The sequence below is a fragment of the Festucalex cinctus genome, chromosome 2, assembly GCF_051991245.1.
Source record: "Festucalex cinctus isolate MCC-2025b chromosome 2, RoL_Fcin_1.0, whole genome shotgun sequence".
NCBI classification, from domain to species: domain Eukaryota; kingdom Metazoa; phylum Chordata; class Actinopteri; order Syngnathiformes; family Syngnathidae; genus Festucalex; species Festucalex cinctus.
The window spans coordinates 27,533,194-27,550,289 of record NC_135412.1 but is presented as its reverse complement, the minus strand read 5'-3'; the positions used below and the strand labels follow the sequence as shown (position 1 = coordinate 27,550,289).

General features: G+C 38.0%; 1 protein-coding gene across 1 annotated transcript; it reads right to left on the bottom strand.

The window, feature by feature from the left end:
- Positions 1 to 158: 158 nt before the first annotated feature.
- tfe3a (transcription factor binding to IGHM enhancer 3a) lies at positions 159 to 15,313 on the bottom strand. The gene is made up of 11 exons (XM_077514127.1): positions 14,885 to 15,313; positions 11,059 to 11,157; positions 10,877 to 10,954; positions 10,635 to 10,803; positions 8,897 to 9,067; positions 8,587 to 8,685; positions 6,969 to 7,092; positions 5,266 to 5,322; positions 5,108 to 5,183; positions 4,882 to 5,029; positions 159 to 4,780 (listed from the first exon to the last, which is right to left on the bottom strand). The coding sequence occupies exons 1-11, from the start codon at positions 14,995 to 14,997 to the stop codon at positions 4,442 to 4,444; spliced, it is 1,473 nt and encodes a 490-aa protein (XP_077370253.1). The 5' UTR covers positions 14,998 to 15,313; the 3' UTR covers positions 159 to 4,441.
- Positions 15,314 to 17,096: the final 1,783 nt, after the last annotated feature.

The window sequence follows — 17,096 nt, the reverse complement described above, 5'->3', positions numbered from 1 at the left end:
AATATTTATGTAGACCTATTTATTTTATAATGCAGCTGGTAATTCATACAATCACATTTTATGCACAAATCTAATACATATATAATACTTTATACAGAGCCCGTCAAGGGCCCAGAGGACACAACAGCACTTTAGAAAAAAAAAAAAAAAAAAAAGACTTGTGTTTTCGCACTTTATTTCTAAATAAAATTTCTATATATTGATATGATACAATGTTACATGATTGTAAACAATAAAGATAGACTCCCTTTAGGATCCTGACAGCAAAGCATCTGTTGTATAGGAAGCAGATCATTTGCATTATTAAAAAAATACACACACGCACACACAAATAATATTCATGAAAAGTTGTAACCGCTCAGCGGGACAATACTAACGGACCTTTTTGTCAGCAGCTAGCTAGTAGCGTTAGCACCACTGATCTGTATATAAGTGGATAGTTTATAGGCCAAGATTTTGAAGCCAAGAGGCCGCCATATTACCACTCACTCCTAAGAAACGTTTCTCTGCATACGATCCTCTACATTTACAGTATCGAAATTGGATAGCATTTGAGTACTTAGTAGAAACAGCGTGATTTATAATGCTTTAAATTTGTTAAACATAAACAAAAGGACTTCAGACATTTTACAACTTGCCTCAAATACATGTTTAAATGTAAATTTACAGTATATTTTTTAATTTAAGAATTACAACCGTAATTCAAAAAAAGATGCCTGTGCCAAATCTAATAGTGGGGTCAAAGGAACTGGGTGATACAAGAAAAAGGGGGTTTTCCAAGCAGCACATACTTGTTTAAATAAATGTAAAAATAAAATAAAATAAAAAATAAAAAAAAATAAAAAAATAGTGACCACACCGACAACCACGCCTCACCCCCGCCCCTATACTAAGACCCTTTATACAGTAGTCTGCTTGCGAGATGGGAGGGGTAAGATAGCCGCCACGGGCGTGTATGGGCTATCAGCTATCCAGTAATATATACAGCTTAGTGGATAACACACTAACTTGTGTTCCTGTCTGGCAGCTAACTGCTCGTGCTTGTTAACTGATATAGCACCTGAAATGTGACATTATACATGTGGGCATTTGGTCCCCAAAACGTTTTGTACCAGCAACAGAATGGTAAAGAAGAAAAAAAGAATCAACAGGAATTACACAAGGACTATGTGGAGTTGCATTCTCAGGACCAACCAGGATGCAGCGTGCAGGGACAGATGGCTCTGATTGGCTACATTCTTGGACTGAGTGCTTGTCAATCAGACAACTGATACATACACAACATTTCACTGGTGTCAGGCTGAAAGCTCCCATGTCACAATTTGTTAAATTTAATATTTGTTCACAAATGTATACTATTGGTCATGCCACACGTGTTGGTGTATTTTCACAATTTTTGACTAAAGCGTTGAAAATGGCTTACGCTCTTTATTGACTATGTAATGTTAATAGTTGAACAAACAAGCCATTTTGGGGTCTTCTGAAAAGTGATGATTTTTGGAAGTATAATGATTCCGCCCGACGCCAGTGATATTCACATGCTCATCATGGAAGTGCATGAAAATTGCTATAAAAAATTATATATTGAATTATTTATATTATAAAAACATTTCAATTTCTTTTGGCACTGACCTCCAAGTGCTAGCAGATAACTCATTAGTTTACAGCTAAAATCCAAGCTAACACAAACAACAATGCTAGCGTGGCACAATAGCATCCGCATGGTAATGTAGCTAGCTGTAGCTAAGACAATAGCCAGATTTACACGGAGCCATCTATTCCAGTTAATGAAACCAAATGACCAAACGGAATGAAAATGCTCAACCTCAATCCGAATGGAAGAGCTGGTTTATTCCTTTTGCCAATCCGAACGAGCATCATGTAAACAGTTCAATGGGAATAGCTAGGCTGTCTCCGGTCTGCACATGCTCCGTCTTGACCGAAATACATTGTGATGTTGACGTTTACGTACTTTGAAATGACGGCGTCGTAGCAGAGCTCAGCTCATCTGTGATGAAAGAACTTTTTTTTTTTTTTTTTTAATTATTATTAAATTAAGATGTTGCTTTAAATGTTTGTGTTAAACCAGGGGTGTCCAAATGTTTTCATTTGAGGGCCACAAACAAAAAATCAGAAGGACGCAAGGGCCACATAATGTTATGAAGAGAAATTGTGTTTAGTCCTAAAAATTGTACAAATAATTTGTGCTCCTGCAAATGCTACAGTATATAAACCAATTTATTTGTAATATGGCAGTAGGGTTATTATAGTTTGGGAATTTTTCATTTTAGTTATTGTTTATTAGTTTTCAGGGTGGTTCTGTTCAGGGTTCTTAGTTTAGTTCTTTAAAAAAAATGCTTAGTTTTAGCTTAGTTTGTTAGTTTCATTATTAGTATTAGTTTTTTTTTGCTCTTTTTTTTTTTTATTTTATTAGTATTAGGTTTTTGTTTTGTTTTTTAAAATGTGTATTGCTTGTGCGCAATATTTAAAAAACCACCATGGGAGCAACGTCATCTGAAGGCGCTTTTCTATTGGCTGCTGCTAGATTACCTCACTTCTGTGTGAAATACTTTCAAACGTCATTATTCCGGTTTATATCAAAATAAATAATAAAAATCACATTTAAAATTTTCCCCAAAGGCTCATGCATTAAATTAATTACCAAAGACTAAAATGAAGGACATATTTTCTTTAATTATAGTTAGTTTTAGTTTTGTAAACATAAAATGTAGTTTCAGTTAGTTTTTGTTTTATAAAAAGCATTTTCGTTTTTATTTTATTTTGTTAATGAAATAGTTTTTTTGAATTTTAGTTTTAGTTATTTGTTAGTTTTAGTTAACTAAAATATTTTTTAAATGGCACCTGTGTTTTTCGACCCCCTCCCTTCTTACTTTGACCATCTCCAAACATTTTTGTTTTTGTTAATTTATTTTAACCGAGTCAAATGCCATTTTTAGCATATGTCGTGGGCCACTGAAAAATGGAAGGCGGGCCACAAATGGCCCTCGGGCCGTAGTTTGGACACCACTGTGTTAACACAATCACTACTGTGCTAAATAGACAAATGAACTACATCTTGATAAATCGTGATATTTACTGTATTTTCACGACCATAAAGCGCACCTAAAAGTGTTTAAGTTTCTCAAACATCGACACGTTAACGTGTCTGCTTGCACTAATGTTGGAGCTTTCGCAAAAGCAATTCTACAATGACGAGAGGGAACCTGGCATGTTTGACAGAGAACTTGCCCAGCTGTTTGTTTTAGATACAGAAGATACAGAAGATTACTTTTGAGGGATTTCTGGATCAAAAGTAACATGAGTACATTGTTAAATTATTCAAGTACAACCAAACTCACTGTTTACATTGTTAAATACTTCAATAAAGTACAATCAAGTTTTGCTCCGCTGCCTTTGTAAAAATGATAACTTGCATGCTAAAGTATGTTTTAGCATGAAAGCATGCTACCTCATGTTTTAAGCTAGTGTATGTTTTACAATGCCTGCGCCCAATAAAATGGTGCGCCTTATGTATGTGTTAAATACAGAAATAACACCCATAACGGAGACTGCGCCTTTTAATACAGTGCGGTGCGCCTTATGGTCGTGACAATATGCTACATCGAACTGCACGTGTCACACGGCTGATCTGAATTAACTTAGTGGAGCATGTAAATCCCAGATCCGAATACATCACGTTACATGTAAACGGGTGACTAACCACGGCTCTTCATTCAGAATGATTTCAATCGGAATGGCAAAAAGGTCTCCATGCAAACCCGACACACATATGTATAGCGAGGAAGGGTGATGGTGTGGTTACCATGGTGACGGGTGGGGATTACTGTGGCGACAGAGATGAATGGCATGGTCATCATGGTGACAGGAGGGCAATGGTATGGTTACTAAAGTGACAGAGAGGGGCAACGGTGTAGTTACCTTGGTGACAGACGATGGAATGTGGTGGGGTGATGAATGACATAGTTACCATAGTGATAAAATGGTAGTGGTGTGGTTACCATGGTGACAGGAGGGTAATGACATGGCTACCATGGTTACAAAGTCTAGCTACCACGGTGACCGAGAAGATGGGGGAGGAGGTATAACCATGGTCAGGCGGCAGGAGAGGTCATGTTACCATGATTACAGATGGGATTGGTGATGGCATGATATTCTGCTGACAGATAGGGATGGCATTGTTACCATGGTGACAAAGGGATCACAAGGTTACCATGGTGACAAAGGGACAGGTTGCAGATAGAGTGAGGGAATGTGGTTCCCATGGTTACAGATGGGGATGGCGCGGTTACCATGGTGACAGAGGTGTGATGACGTTACCATGGCGATAAAGGGATGGCTTGGTTACCATGTTAACAGAGAGGTGGTGGCATGTTCACCACAGTGTCAGAGGAAATGGCGGCGGTCATTGTTGATTGGTTGATCAGAGGTCGTCGTCCATGCTGCTCCCCCTGCTGCTGCAGCGAGATGCCCCACATGACAACATGGGGTCGACACCGCCCGCAGGTGACATCAACCCGCCGTCCTCCATCAGGATGTCCCCGAAGTCGTCCAGCGCCGCCAGCCCCACGTCGTTCATCAGGTCTGAGGAGAAGGCGTCGCTGCCGCTGTGGAGCTCGGTCAGCTCCGCCAAGCCCAGCGTGTCCGACGACGGGATCGGAGCGGTCGTGGTCGGCGGGGATAGGAAAGCCTGCGGGTCGGTCGGGGTGCCGTCACCGCAAGAAAAAGGAACGCCATGGAGGCTTGCCTGAAGCTCCAACTCCTGAAAAATCACAACCTTGTGAAAGGTAGGCAGGGATGACGGAGTGTTTCGATTGGTGGGTGGGGGAAGATGTTTGTGATTGACAGCTGAGTAGCAGTGACCTGAATGCGCAGCATCAGGGTTCTGTTGGTGTGTTCCAGTCTCTTGTGTCTTTCTTCCATGTCGCGAGCTCGATGTTGTTCCTTCTGAAGTCTTCGGATGTAATCCACCGACGCCTTCAGGATGCTTCCTTTGTTCCATCTGGCGTCCCTGTCCAATCACAAGGCCTCGTTAGCGCACACGACTTAAGGAGAGACGACCACCGAGAGCGTGGACGCGAGTACTGACGGGTCGGGCGTCTTGGGGACGAGTGCTCCCAGTTCTTTGATGCGGTCGTTGATGTTGAAGCGTCGTCTCCTCTCGACTGGAAAACAAAACGCAGATCTTTAACAATCTGGTTATAGCGCAGTTTAGGTTGTCAGTTTGGTTGTTAGTTAAGAACTCACTCAGGTTGTGATTGTCCTTCTTCTGTCGCTCCTTCATCAGCGCCTTTGTCTCCACATCTGCAACATCATCATCATCATCATCATTATCATCATCATCATCGTCGTCGTGTTCATGTGGTGCTTTAAATTAGGGCTTGGGAGATCTGGCCTTAAAAGAACATCTGAGATTTGATTTTTCACGCTCACAGAAAAAGCTAATGACTGACGTATTTGCTTTATTTGTCCTGAGCGTTAACCTTTTTTTTTTCCCAACATTAACTTATGTCAACACCCACAGAAAATAAGTTATAAAAATAAGCTGTTTATTTTTATTTTTTTTACAGACAATGTTGAAATAAGTGTTTCCTTAAAAAAAAATACAAAAATTCACAGCGTCCGGTACATACATTTCTACTTCTTCATGAAAAGTGATTTGTTGGACTTTGGAGTTTGTGCTACCTTGGCTTTCACTGAACAGGAAGTAAGAAGTGATGACTACGTCAAATTAAGGATGTAATTATGCTGACTTATCAGAGTGAAGAAAGCACACAGTCTCTGTTGCAGTTGGGCAATTGGGAGGGGGTTAACTTGCTCAACAGCCAATCAGCTGCAGGCTGTTACATCAGACGATTTAATACTTCACATCAGGGGTGGGCAAATTTTTGAATACAAATGGACCGCTCTGATTTACCTGTATATGATCAAGAGTCAGGGAACATTTGTTGTATTAATATAGCTGGTTTACCCCCTAAAACTGATTAATTAGTAGCTGTTAATAATTTATGTATTACATGAATTTGTCAATTCTCTTACTGTAAATTGCATTTTTTTTTTAATTATATACCAGTACACATTTTATATTGTACTTCATCCAATAACGGGTTAAATTAATTAAAATGAAATAAATTGTATACAGTTTAATCAAATAAAAAAAAGCATTAATTTGTTCAAAGAAAGAAATTGATTTTTTTTTGCATTCCTATAACAATTATTTAAGATTGCATATTATATATTAATCAAAACATATGTGTATATTTTTTGTTCATTTATCTCTAATAATTTATTGATAGATTGTAAATGCAAAAATAGTAAAAAAATAAACAATTTTACATATTTTAGATAATCAGTTAATTAATTACAACATAACTGAACTGAATTCTACAATTTAATCAAACAAAACAACAAAGGTTTTTTTTAAAAAAATAGTTTTATTATGAAAATAAAATATTTTATTTGTTACATTCATTATTAAATATTTCCTAAAATTATCGTATTGTACATCTTGCATTTTTTTCATAATAAATTTTGTATTGACTTGACTTGTATTCACTTATATCATTAAATAATTTCAATTGATTTATTGTAAATACAAATTCAGTAAAATAAACAAGTTTATATATACATTTTAAAAATAACGCAATAAATAATTGGTTAATAAATTAAAGTAAAATATAAACGAGCATGATTATATACATTTAAAAATAATACATTTAAATAATCGGTTAATTAACTAAAATAATAAAATATAAATGACCATGATTATAATTTTTTTTTTTAGATTTCATTTGTGAAATAAACTATTCATTGAGACATTTAACTTTTTTCCCTTTTGTACCTCATCTTCATGAATGGCGTGTCTGTTCAAAAATCAAACAGCATTTGCCCACCCACTTTACAGCACGTCTTTCTTGTAACCATGGAAACATCAAAGCTCAGAAACCCACTGTTCAACTCTTGCTTGATGGTCAGCAAGTTGGGCGGGCAGCTGTTGCTAACGGTGACAGTGGGCGTGGCCTTCCCGCCGCTCTCCCCGTAGACATCCGGCATGTTTCCCGCCACCGCCGGCAGCTGGAATGACCAATCAGAGCATACAGTTGTAGAGTAGGGATTCACGCTAATGCTATTTTCAACTGATATCGATAAACCAATAAGTTAGAAAGTAACTCAGCTAGTGAAACAACTTGTGCATTGGGGGGAACAGTACACAAAGGTTCACTTCCCAAAAAAACAAAAAAAATAAAACAAAAAAGAGGGCAGCCACGCTAAAAAAAAAAAAAAAAAGTACACCACCATAAATCAATTTGATGGGTTGCTACATGCAATTATGCTATTAATAAGTAGCGTATGCTCAGATGCAATAAATAAGGGGTGTGAAAACAAAAATGGCATACGACGCAATGGCAGCAATTCAAAAAGTGGGGCCACGCTCGTGCCCCATGGTTCCGTCAGCTCTGCCTAACTTGTATGCTAATGCTATCAAGCTAAACAATCCAGTGAGCTTCAGGGATAAATGACAAGACAAAAACATGTTCATTCAACCCTCTGGATTTGTTCTTTACTTTGTGACACATTTTAAAAGGAATCAAATTATGACTTTTCTACATAAGCACACTGAAGCGGTGTTTAGCTTTTGACAAGATAGTGCTTCAAAGTGGCTTTTTCACAACGGCCTTGTTGGTGGTCATTATGTAAATTATGACTGTAAATTGGGGTGATTATTATGTAACTTACAAAGTAGCTTTAGTGTTAAGTAACAGTGTGGCGGGCTTGCGGAAGGGCACGCTCACAGACACATTAACAGAAATAGGCAGAGCCACACAGGCACTCCTGACCCACAACTGTTTGTATACAAACAAAGACAGTTTTCTATAATATACACACTATACACGTTTCGAGTTAGAGCTTTCTTGGAGCTAAGCTAGCGTACGACAATGCTAAATGCGAACTCCAGAAAATCATCGGCCAACAGCATATATGAAAAAAATAATTGTCAATTTCAATTATTTCACAATAAAAAAAATTCTGCCTTTTTGTTCTGTGAGTCAAGGTACAAATAAAAATTACCGATAAAAATTACCGATTGTCTCATTGTTGCAAAGTTAAGAACAAAAGCATTACCTCTGCTTTAAGTCTCCTCTTATCATGCTCTTGCAGGAAAAGTAAAATCCTCATCGTGTAGCACCACCACACGCACGCACGCACACACACACACACACACTCACTGTGCTAGCACGTATATGCACACAAATCAGTCGAACTGCTTCGGTTTCTCTTTAGCAACTGTTAAAAAATGAGGAAACGTCCCTTCAGAAGAAAACCCCAAAACTTCCCTCAGCAACCTGATTAGCACATGCACACACACACACAACTGGCCAGGAAGAGGAAGGAGTGAGATCTGTGTAAGCAACATGCAGGGAGGCAGGAAAATGCTGCCTCATCATTTTTTTTCTGCTTCACCTTCAGAATTACACACACATTCTTATAGACTTTTGCTTTCTCACCCACAATGTCAAACAAACACACACACGGGCGGGCGTATGAGAGGAGGGGGGTGGCCATTACCGTTGTGGCGAGCTGCTGCCGCGAGTCGAGCAGCGTCAGGAAGTCGTCACTGAGGCTGGACTCCAGGCTGATGATGTCATCAATGACCGTCTCCTCCATCTGAAAGAACCAATCAGAAAGGACGTTAAGCCTTTAATGTTGAATTACACAAAGTAAGGACGTGGACTTCTAAGACAAAAGACGGATAAAGCTGGACATTAAAGACACACGTATTTTTCACACATCATTCGTCAACATCAGTCACGACATACAGAAAAGTTCCCTTGCAGAAAATAATATAAAATAAAAACTCAAATTAACTCAATACTACCTCCACTTTGGGACTGTTGAGAGCATGCCGGCTGCTGGGGGAAGAGCCCGATGACGGTCCGGAAGCGTTGCGACTGGCGGGTCTGACGGCGGAGGACAGGTACTGTCGGACCTGCTGCTTCTGGGCCTGCTGGATGTGGTACCGGGTTGGGTTTTCCAGGTGGGTCTGCACCTGAGAGGCGGCAAGGAGGTCAGTGTGCTGTCCAAATCCGAACACATAGTAGCTGGAAAATGACGGATCACGTCATAGTTGTTAAGGAAAGCACCTGTTGAAAAACTTGTGGACACAAAATGTCCATGACAGACCAAAACTACATAAAGAAACAAAGCGTGTGCACCCGTCACAAAAAAATACTGTTCTAAAAATCAAATGTGATTCATGTTGAAGTAAAGTGTTTCACAGTAACATTATGGAGGACCAAAACTGCCAAAATTCAACATAAATAAATGACTAAAAATGAAAATAAGAATTGATGAAAAATATAAATATAATTTGAAAATTATATCCAAAAAAATAAATATAAATGAAAATAAAAAGAACAGAAAATATACATACATAAAAAAATACATTTGTATTTAATTTTTTAATTATATTTTTTGTATGTCCGTTTTTATTTTCACTTTTAGTCATTTGTTTGTTTATTTAGTCATTTATTTATTTATTTGTAATTTTGGCAGTCTTGGTCCATACTAGGGATGTAACGATAAGGGCAGTACAGTATAGTGATATCGTGATATTAAAACTGCCACAATATCGTCGTCGTCGTCATGTTCACAATATTTAAAAGCAACACATCTGTAAAAAAAAAAAAAAGTCAGGTTGATTTCCATTTGTGCAGTTCTAGCACATGTTTTGGCCTTTGGTAATTGCCAGATGAAGAGGAACCTAATTTGCTTGTGAAGCGATCAATGTGTGCTTGCATTAGCAAGTAAGTGCCTCAATATTGTTATTAGAGATAGTAGTGGTTTATATCCATTGTTGTTATGTACAAAAGCAAAAAAATTTTGCTTTTTTTAGTATGACGTCTTTTTTTTTTTTTTTTTTTTTTTTACAATATTGCGATCTTTTTTAAATATGCCCCCCCACACACACACAATATCGTGATAATTATCGTACTGTGACCTTCATATCGTGATGTTTTGATATCGTTACACCCCGAGTCCGTACTGCGAAGTCGAAATGTTATTCAAATGAGGGGGCGGTCCTAAGCGTGTCTTGGCTTGGACTCCGCCGTTGCAAACTGCCTGTCATTGGTCGAGTGAACAGCTCGGCAAACGAGGAAGTCTCGCTGGCTTGCAATGCAGAGCTCCAGCCTTGGACGACTATCTTGTCCACTGTCACCTCGACCTGTTGTCTAACAACTCAAGTCACAAGTTGAGGCTCATTTGAATAACATTTCGACTTCGCAGTATGGACCAAAATTGCCAAAATCAAAAATAAAATGACGAAATAAATAAATGACTAAATAAATGATTAAATAAATAATTAAATGAATAAATAAATAAATGACCAAAAGTGAAAATAAAAACGGATATAAAAAATATATAATTTCCATTTATATTTACTTTTTATATATATATAATATTCAAATTATATATTTTTTATATCCGTTATTATTTTCATTTATAGTCATTTATTTATTTTGAATTTTGGAAGTTTTGGTCCTCCATATAATATAAACCAAGCAAGTCCCAAGTTTTAAAACGGATCACTTAAGTCCCCAATCTCTGCCTCGTACCTTCAGCACCTCTACTGGGACTTGTGCCGGCGGTCCACAGGGGGACGCGCTGACGCAGACGGGGGACGACGACGACGAGGCGGTGGGCAAGCGCAGGAGCTGTTGCTGCGCCTCCTTCTGCTCCTCCTCAAAAGCCTGCTGACGCATCAGATCCTGACGCATCAGGACCCTGTAGGACAGAGCGGCGTCACTATCGGATGTCAGCGGCCATGACCGGGCCACGAGAGAACCCAGACGTTCACCTGGAGGACATGGCGACCGGCACAGATGAAGATGACGACGACGACAAAGAGGAAGAAGAGGCGCTGCTCGCTGAAGCACTGAGGAGACATCACAAGACTCAAATGTCTTATTTGTTTGTACTCAATTGTTTAATTGCAGTTAATTATACCATTAGAAACAGGTGACACATCGGTGGCGTTACCTGCTGCGGATGGGCTGACTCTTGATCTGGTAGAAGGTGTCGCAGTCTGAGGGCAGCAGGGCGTCCACCTCAATGTCGGCGACGATGCCAGACTCCACCCTGAGTGCACAGACACAACCAACTAAGCAGAAGACTCTCGGTTAACTCCATTTAAAAAAAACAAAACAAAACAAAAAACAAAACAAAAAAAAAAAAAAACAAAAAAAAAAAAAAAAACAGTTTCTTTCTGCTTTTATGATATTATTTATAGTAATAATGTTTAAAAAGAAAAAAAGCTGTGTTTTGTTAAATGTTCATTTTAGTATTTAAAAAATAATTGACTACTATATATCACCTTACAATAAATGAATTAAACAATCATTAAATGAGATAATAAAATTTTAAATAATTAAAAAAATATTTTTCATTGGCCAATTTTAGGGGGAAAAACAGCAAAATTGAAGCAGCAAATAATACAGAAAGTCTTGATCATGTAAATCAGGGAGGGGCAACTGGTGGCCTGCGATCACACTGAGTGGCCCGTTGTTTAATCGTCCCCTCACCACCACACTACATCCCAAAAATATATATATTTTTTTTTACAATCACAAAAAATTCATAAAAAAGTAAAACGCTGATAAACATTCAACATATGTTTTCAATGAAAAATAGGTTAAATATGAAAAAAACAGAAAACAGGGAAAATACAAAATATTAAATATTAAAAAAAAAAAAAAAGTCTGCTAATATGTGAATGTGTGGGTGCCGAGATCCGCAGGGTCAACTATAGTTTCAAGTTGTAATATCACCATTCACCACTAGAGGGCAGACATGTCATAGTTGCACTCACACTGCCCTATACTACAATGTGAGTGGGCCAGATAATATTTTGCGGTTTTAGACTGCTATGCAGGACAAACATAGTACCTCAAAAATATTGAAATTCTGAAAAATGTAATTTTGCGACATAAATTCACAGAATGAGTTCTTGCACTTAATGTTTGTTTCTTGTTCACCAGTTTTATGCCATCCTTTAATTGTCATTTTTATTTAGGAGAGTACTTTGCACTGGGGAATAAAATACAGTTTGTGGTTATTTTGTTATTTGCATTTGTTGTTGGGTTAGGAATGTGGGTCTTTTATACATGCATTCAGAAATGCATGATCAAAAATTAAATATAATTAAGTCGCCCATTCTTGATGTAAATGATTGGTGCACGCCTGATGTCTTGGATGACAATGTGTGTTTTTCATCCTCTTCCTCATTCCTGTCCCTCTCCAAACTCAAACTATTAAAAAAAATAAATCAATCTGAAGAATGTGTGTGCATTTCAGCTGAGTCACTTCCTACATCTCACCACAAAGACCCCCCTTCTCCCCCAAAGTTTCCATGCACGGAACTGACATTGCTGTTTTCGAGAAAGTAGGAAATCATTGTCTTAAGAAGAGTCTGGTCATTTTCCTAACTAGGTTTTTTTTTGTGTTTCAGTTTTTTGAAAGAAGGTTTTATTTAGGGTCATTTTAGTTGTGTTGTACTAGTTTGTTAATTACTCTTTAAAAAAATATTTTCCTTATGTGACCCCCTTTGTCGGAGAGTGGACAGGCCAACATCCATTGAGCAGTGTGCAGTACGACCCATAAGAAAAACAATCATAAGAAAATCAGCTTTGTCATTCAAAGTAATACCAGAGTTGGGGAAAAAATGATAAACTGTACTCGTAACCTGTGCACATTAAAAAAAACAAAAACATTTTGCACAGAAAAAAAAAAATCACACTATTAACTCATTTGCTGCCATTGACGACAAAAGACGTCAAATGATGCATTTTTGCTGGGCTGGCAGTGAATGTGTTAAGAAATAAAAATAAAAAATGTATTGTTCCCTGTACTGTGTAATAAATTGTCAGTTTTCTAGTCTTTTATGGTAGCGATTCCAATTTCCCACCCAGTGTACTGCAGCACATTGACTTGTTGTGAGAACTCATTAGGTGTGCTGCAGAAAATTATCTCATTTCACATAACATGCCCCAAACTTATTTACTGCACATAAAAATGTATCTTTGTCCAACTATCTGCGACAGGCAGAACAATTTAATGCTCCTTCCACTAGATGGCAGGAGGTACATTTAATTAACGTGTGCATCCACTTTTTGAATGGCATTTTTTGGTGGTTTGCCATGACATGTTTTTCTAATTTAAAGTATGTGGTCTGGCTGAATAAAGGTTGAGAAACAGTTGGTATTTGTATGAGTGCGCATGAAAATTAGCTCTCCGTACACAATGGTTCAAAGTAGGCATAAATTCTACCTCATTACTGCAATAAACTAAAGGGAAAAACAGACACAGCCAACAAGGTGTGTGTGTGTGTGTGTGTGTGTGTGGGGGGGGCGCGTTAATCTTGGCTGACTCATAAGTGAAGAGGATCAGTAAACTTCTGACCTCATCATCATCTTTAGTCAGGAGTAATGAAGTCCAAATAATTTGTTACTGCACTTACTCAGTATTTGAGTATTTATTTTTCTGACAACTTTTACTATCTACATTTGAAAAAGGATGTCTGCAGTTTCCACTCCTTTCTTTTTCAAAATACTTTTTTTTTTTTAACCTCAGAGAATGAGGACGTGTCACACACACACAAAAATGTCAACAGAGAGACGTAAACCACATATGAGATTTGGATTGTTTGAGAATTTGGGAATCAAACTAAAAAACAATCAATTACAAAGTGGAAAGAGGGACAGCAACAACATGGATGAAAATAAACCAGAGCGTAAACGAGAGTTTAAGATATGGAGAAGCCAATCCATGGCCTTTGCTTGAGACAAGTATTTCTTATGTGCCAGCCTAAAAGCCACCAGCTGATGGCATTAACTCCTCCTCTCTTTGGACATAAAATAAGGAGGCATCTACTACATTCGTGAATTTAAACGGCAAATTAATTAAGTACGGGGTTGAATAAGTGCTTCTACTTTTACCACTCTTTTTAACACAAGTATCTAAAAGTGAAAGTATCTAAGTGAAATTGTATGATGAAATGTTTGATTGTCACAATGCTGTCCGAAAGGAAAAATGAACAAATAAATCAAATCTAATTGTACTTAAGGAGAGAGAGTGAGTACTTTTGCACCTCTGTCGTTATTATTATGGTATTATAATATTGTACATCACCCACTGAAATACAATTTATTTTTTGTAACCTCAATTCCGCCAATGAGCGATACAATTCAATGTTATTTTAGTACTCAGCGAGTACAGAATGACACATTCCACCACTTTTGAGTTGCCTGATAGTCAGAGATGGGAAAGTCCAGAAAGTAAAAACCCTGCCACAGTTTGGCTGGAGCCACAGCCCACAGGTGCTTTTACTCACCGGGCCGAGCTCGTTTACCTGCCAGTTGAGTAGAAGCACCTATGGCTAAAGCCAAACTGTGTCCAGGTTCTTACTTTTTAGACCTGAATTTCCCATCTCTGCTGATAGTTCATCTTTCAACACTTTACTTGGGCGCCAAATTGATGACGACATTCGAAAAAAGGTTTATGCAGAGCAAAATCCCTTTTTTTTGTAAGCTAACCTTAACTCCGTTCACACGTGAAACTATTTCAAGTTAACATACTCTTGAGCCAATTCTAACTGACAAATAAAGCCCAGTTTTGAGGTGCCTGATATTTCACATTTGAGATTTTACTTCGGCGCCCAAATGATGACATAACCCGTTTTGGGAGCCATTTGCACCCCGTTAAAGACGAAATATTTTGAATAACATTTGCCAATCAATAACTTCCGGGTGCGCCTCAGCAGCCAATAGAAGACAAAGTAAAGCCAGAGGAACAAATAACGGTGACTCACCGAAGCACGTTGAGACTTTCAGCCGAGTCCAGGATGACAAACACGGTCTGCGGCTCGAGTACACTCCGGCCCTGGACTCCGTCCGATTCCCGATCGGGACTGATGGAGGACATTTCTCCAGCTGTTCCGAAGATACGGAGGGTCCAGACCGACCGAAATGAACCCAGAGGAAATGAGCCCTGATTTCCCAGCAGCCACCGCACCCCCACACATACACAGATATGCAGCTGCGAGCGAAGACCTAAAACAAATAGATCAGATTCTTCTTCTTGCTTCTACTAAACAGGGAAGTGGGAGCGATCGTTTGAACAAGTGGTAAAGATGATAATTAGAAACACGTATCATGTGACATGTTTGTGAGGTGAGCTATTTTTTTTATGCGAATGAGACGCTTATCCTTGAGTTCTAGTTGTTCTAGTTCTAGCTCGAGGGTTGGACTACGGGGAAGGCCGATCACATTCTAACCAATAGCATCGCAGTGTCAAATTTAACGGCCAATCAGCTGCCTGCTCCTGTCCTCCTGCTTGGCGGCCATCTTTTTTGTTTTCGTCGTTCGTGGAGAGTGGGCGTTTCGGGGAAAATCCGAGGTGACGTCGACCCAATCGGCTGACCGATATGGACAGCTCACGTGACCAATCAGCAAGCCAGGCAGCGCTCGGGTGGAGGCGGGTCTAGTCTTCGTATTTATTTTTCTATCAACTGGATCAAATAATTGTAAAGATGACCTAGTCTTAAAAAAAAAAAAAAAAAAAAAAAAAAAAACAGGGCTGGGGATGTGGCGCTATGGACTGATGTCAGCAAGAGTTTGTTTAGTTTATACTAAAAATAAAAGCATGTGCAGCAAGGAAAAAACAAAAAACTGAGGAACAGAGCACATGTAGTTGCCTATCCAAGTTATGAAACAAGGGTGGGCCTTATTATAGTTCTGTTTTTCTCCTGAAATGAAAAAGGAAAAAAAAACAAAAAAAAACCTAAACAATGGTCTATGTCGTGCCTTTGAAAAATATTAAATCACAGGTTAATTAATTATAATTAAATGAATTATGAATAGTACAATTAAATGACAATTTACTTTGTCATTAAAATGTTATTTTAATATATACAATAAACAAAATACATGTATAAAAATATAAACTTACATAATGTATCATTTAAAAAAAATAATAGATTTGCCTATTTTAAATACACTTTTTAAATTTGTTTAACCTCATATATGAATGCCTTGGCTCCTTTATCTACATTTTAAAAATGTGACCCTTGAGCTAAATCATGTAAAATAATAATAATAATAATAATAATAATAATAATAATAATAATAATAATAATAATAAATATATCAATAACTACTTGCATAACATACACATTTTTTTGATAAATGAAAATAGTCGTCCAACCTTTGTTAATGCTTTATTTTAATGTCTTTAACACGTGATATCATTCACAAGGCAAAGTGACACAAAAGATTTAAGGAAGGCAGTGGCCGGCCACTAACCAATCATCTCTCATCAATCGTCAATAATCAGTTGTTGCTGCTGTTGTTGTTGCCACGGCAACCAAGCAGCACTGGAACTCGGCACTCACCATAGCAACAAGCATAGTAACAAGACATCATCATAACGTGTGGATGTTAGGGTACCAACGCGACATCGAAGGGCAAGTCCTGTAACCTGGCAGTTGCTATGGCAACAACAGGATTACGATAATTCAGGTGTTACTACAACGAGAGACTTTTTTTTTTTTAATTTAAGGATAAACTGTAACAGGAAGTCCATAAATCTGTCTTTAATTTGAAGATGTGTTGTCTCCATGGTAACAGCAGCCATTTACAGTCCACAATAATGTATGTGTGAACTGTAAAAATAGAAACACACTCACCAGAGGCAAAAAGCCCAACAACGATAATAACATTATTACAATATAACACTGCATTTGGCACAAGTTCACTCAGAACTAACAGCGCCACCTTGTGACCACGTGTAAACAGCACCACTTGTCTCCCATCACTTGAAATGAGTCACGTGACTGGAAGTTTCCCAGTCCAGCTTGTGTGCTAGCTCACGAAAGGGAACGAATTGTCATCATCCATAACTAGACGTCATCTAGCATTCAGCACCATGTCGACTTAAAGCACAAAGACACAAAGTCAGAAGCTTCAGAGTACATTAAAAAAATGAATTCAAATGTAAGGCCATTTCCTTCTAACATCACTGAG

What these genes read in the sequence shown, in the direction of transcription:
- tfe3a (XM_077514127.1), bottom strand. Translation starts at nt 14,997, where the DNA reads ATGTCCTCCATCAGTCCCGATCGGGAATCGGACGGAGTCCAGGGCCGG. An exon ending in GAAGGACAATCACAACCTGA is followed by an intron (nt 5,184 to 5,265) that starts GTGAGTTCTTAA and finishes TTTGTTTTCCAG; the next exon opens with TCGAGAGGAGACGACGCTTC. An exon ending in GTCCCCAAGACGCCCGACCC is followed by an intron (nt 5,030 to 5,107) that starts GTCAGTACTCGC and finishes GTGATTGGACAG; the next exon opens with GGACGCCAGATGGAACAAAG.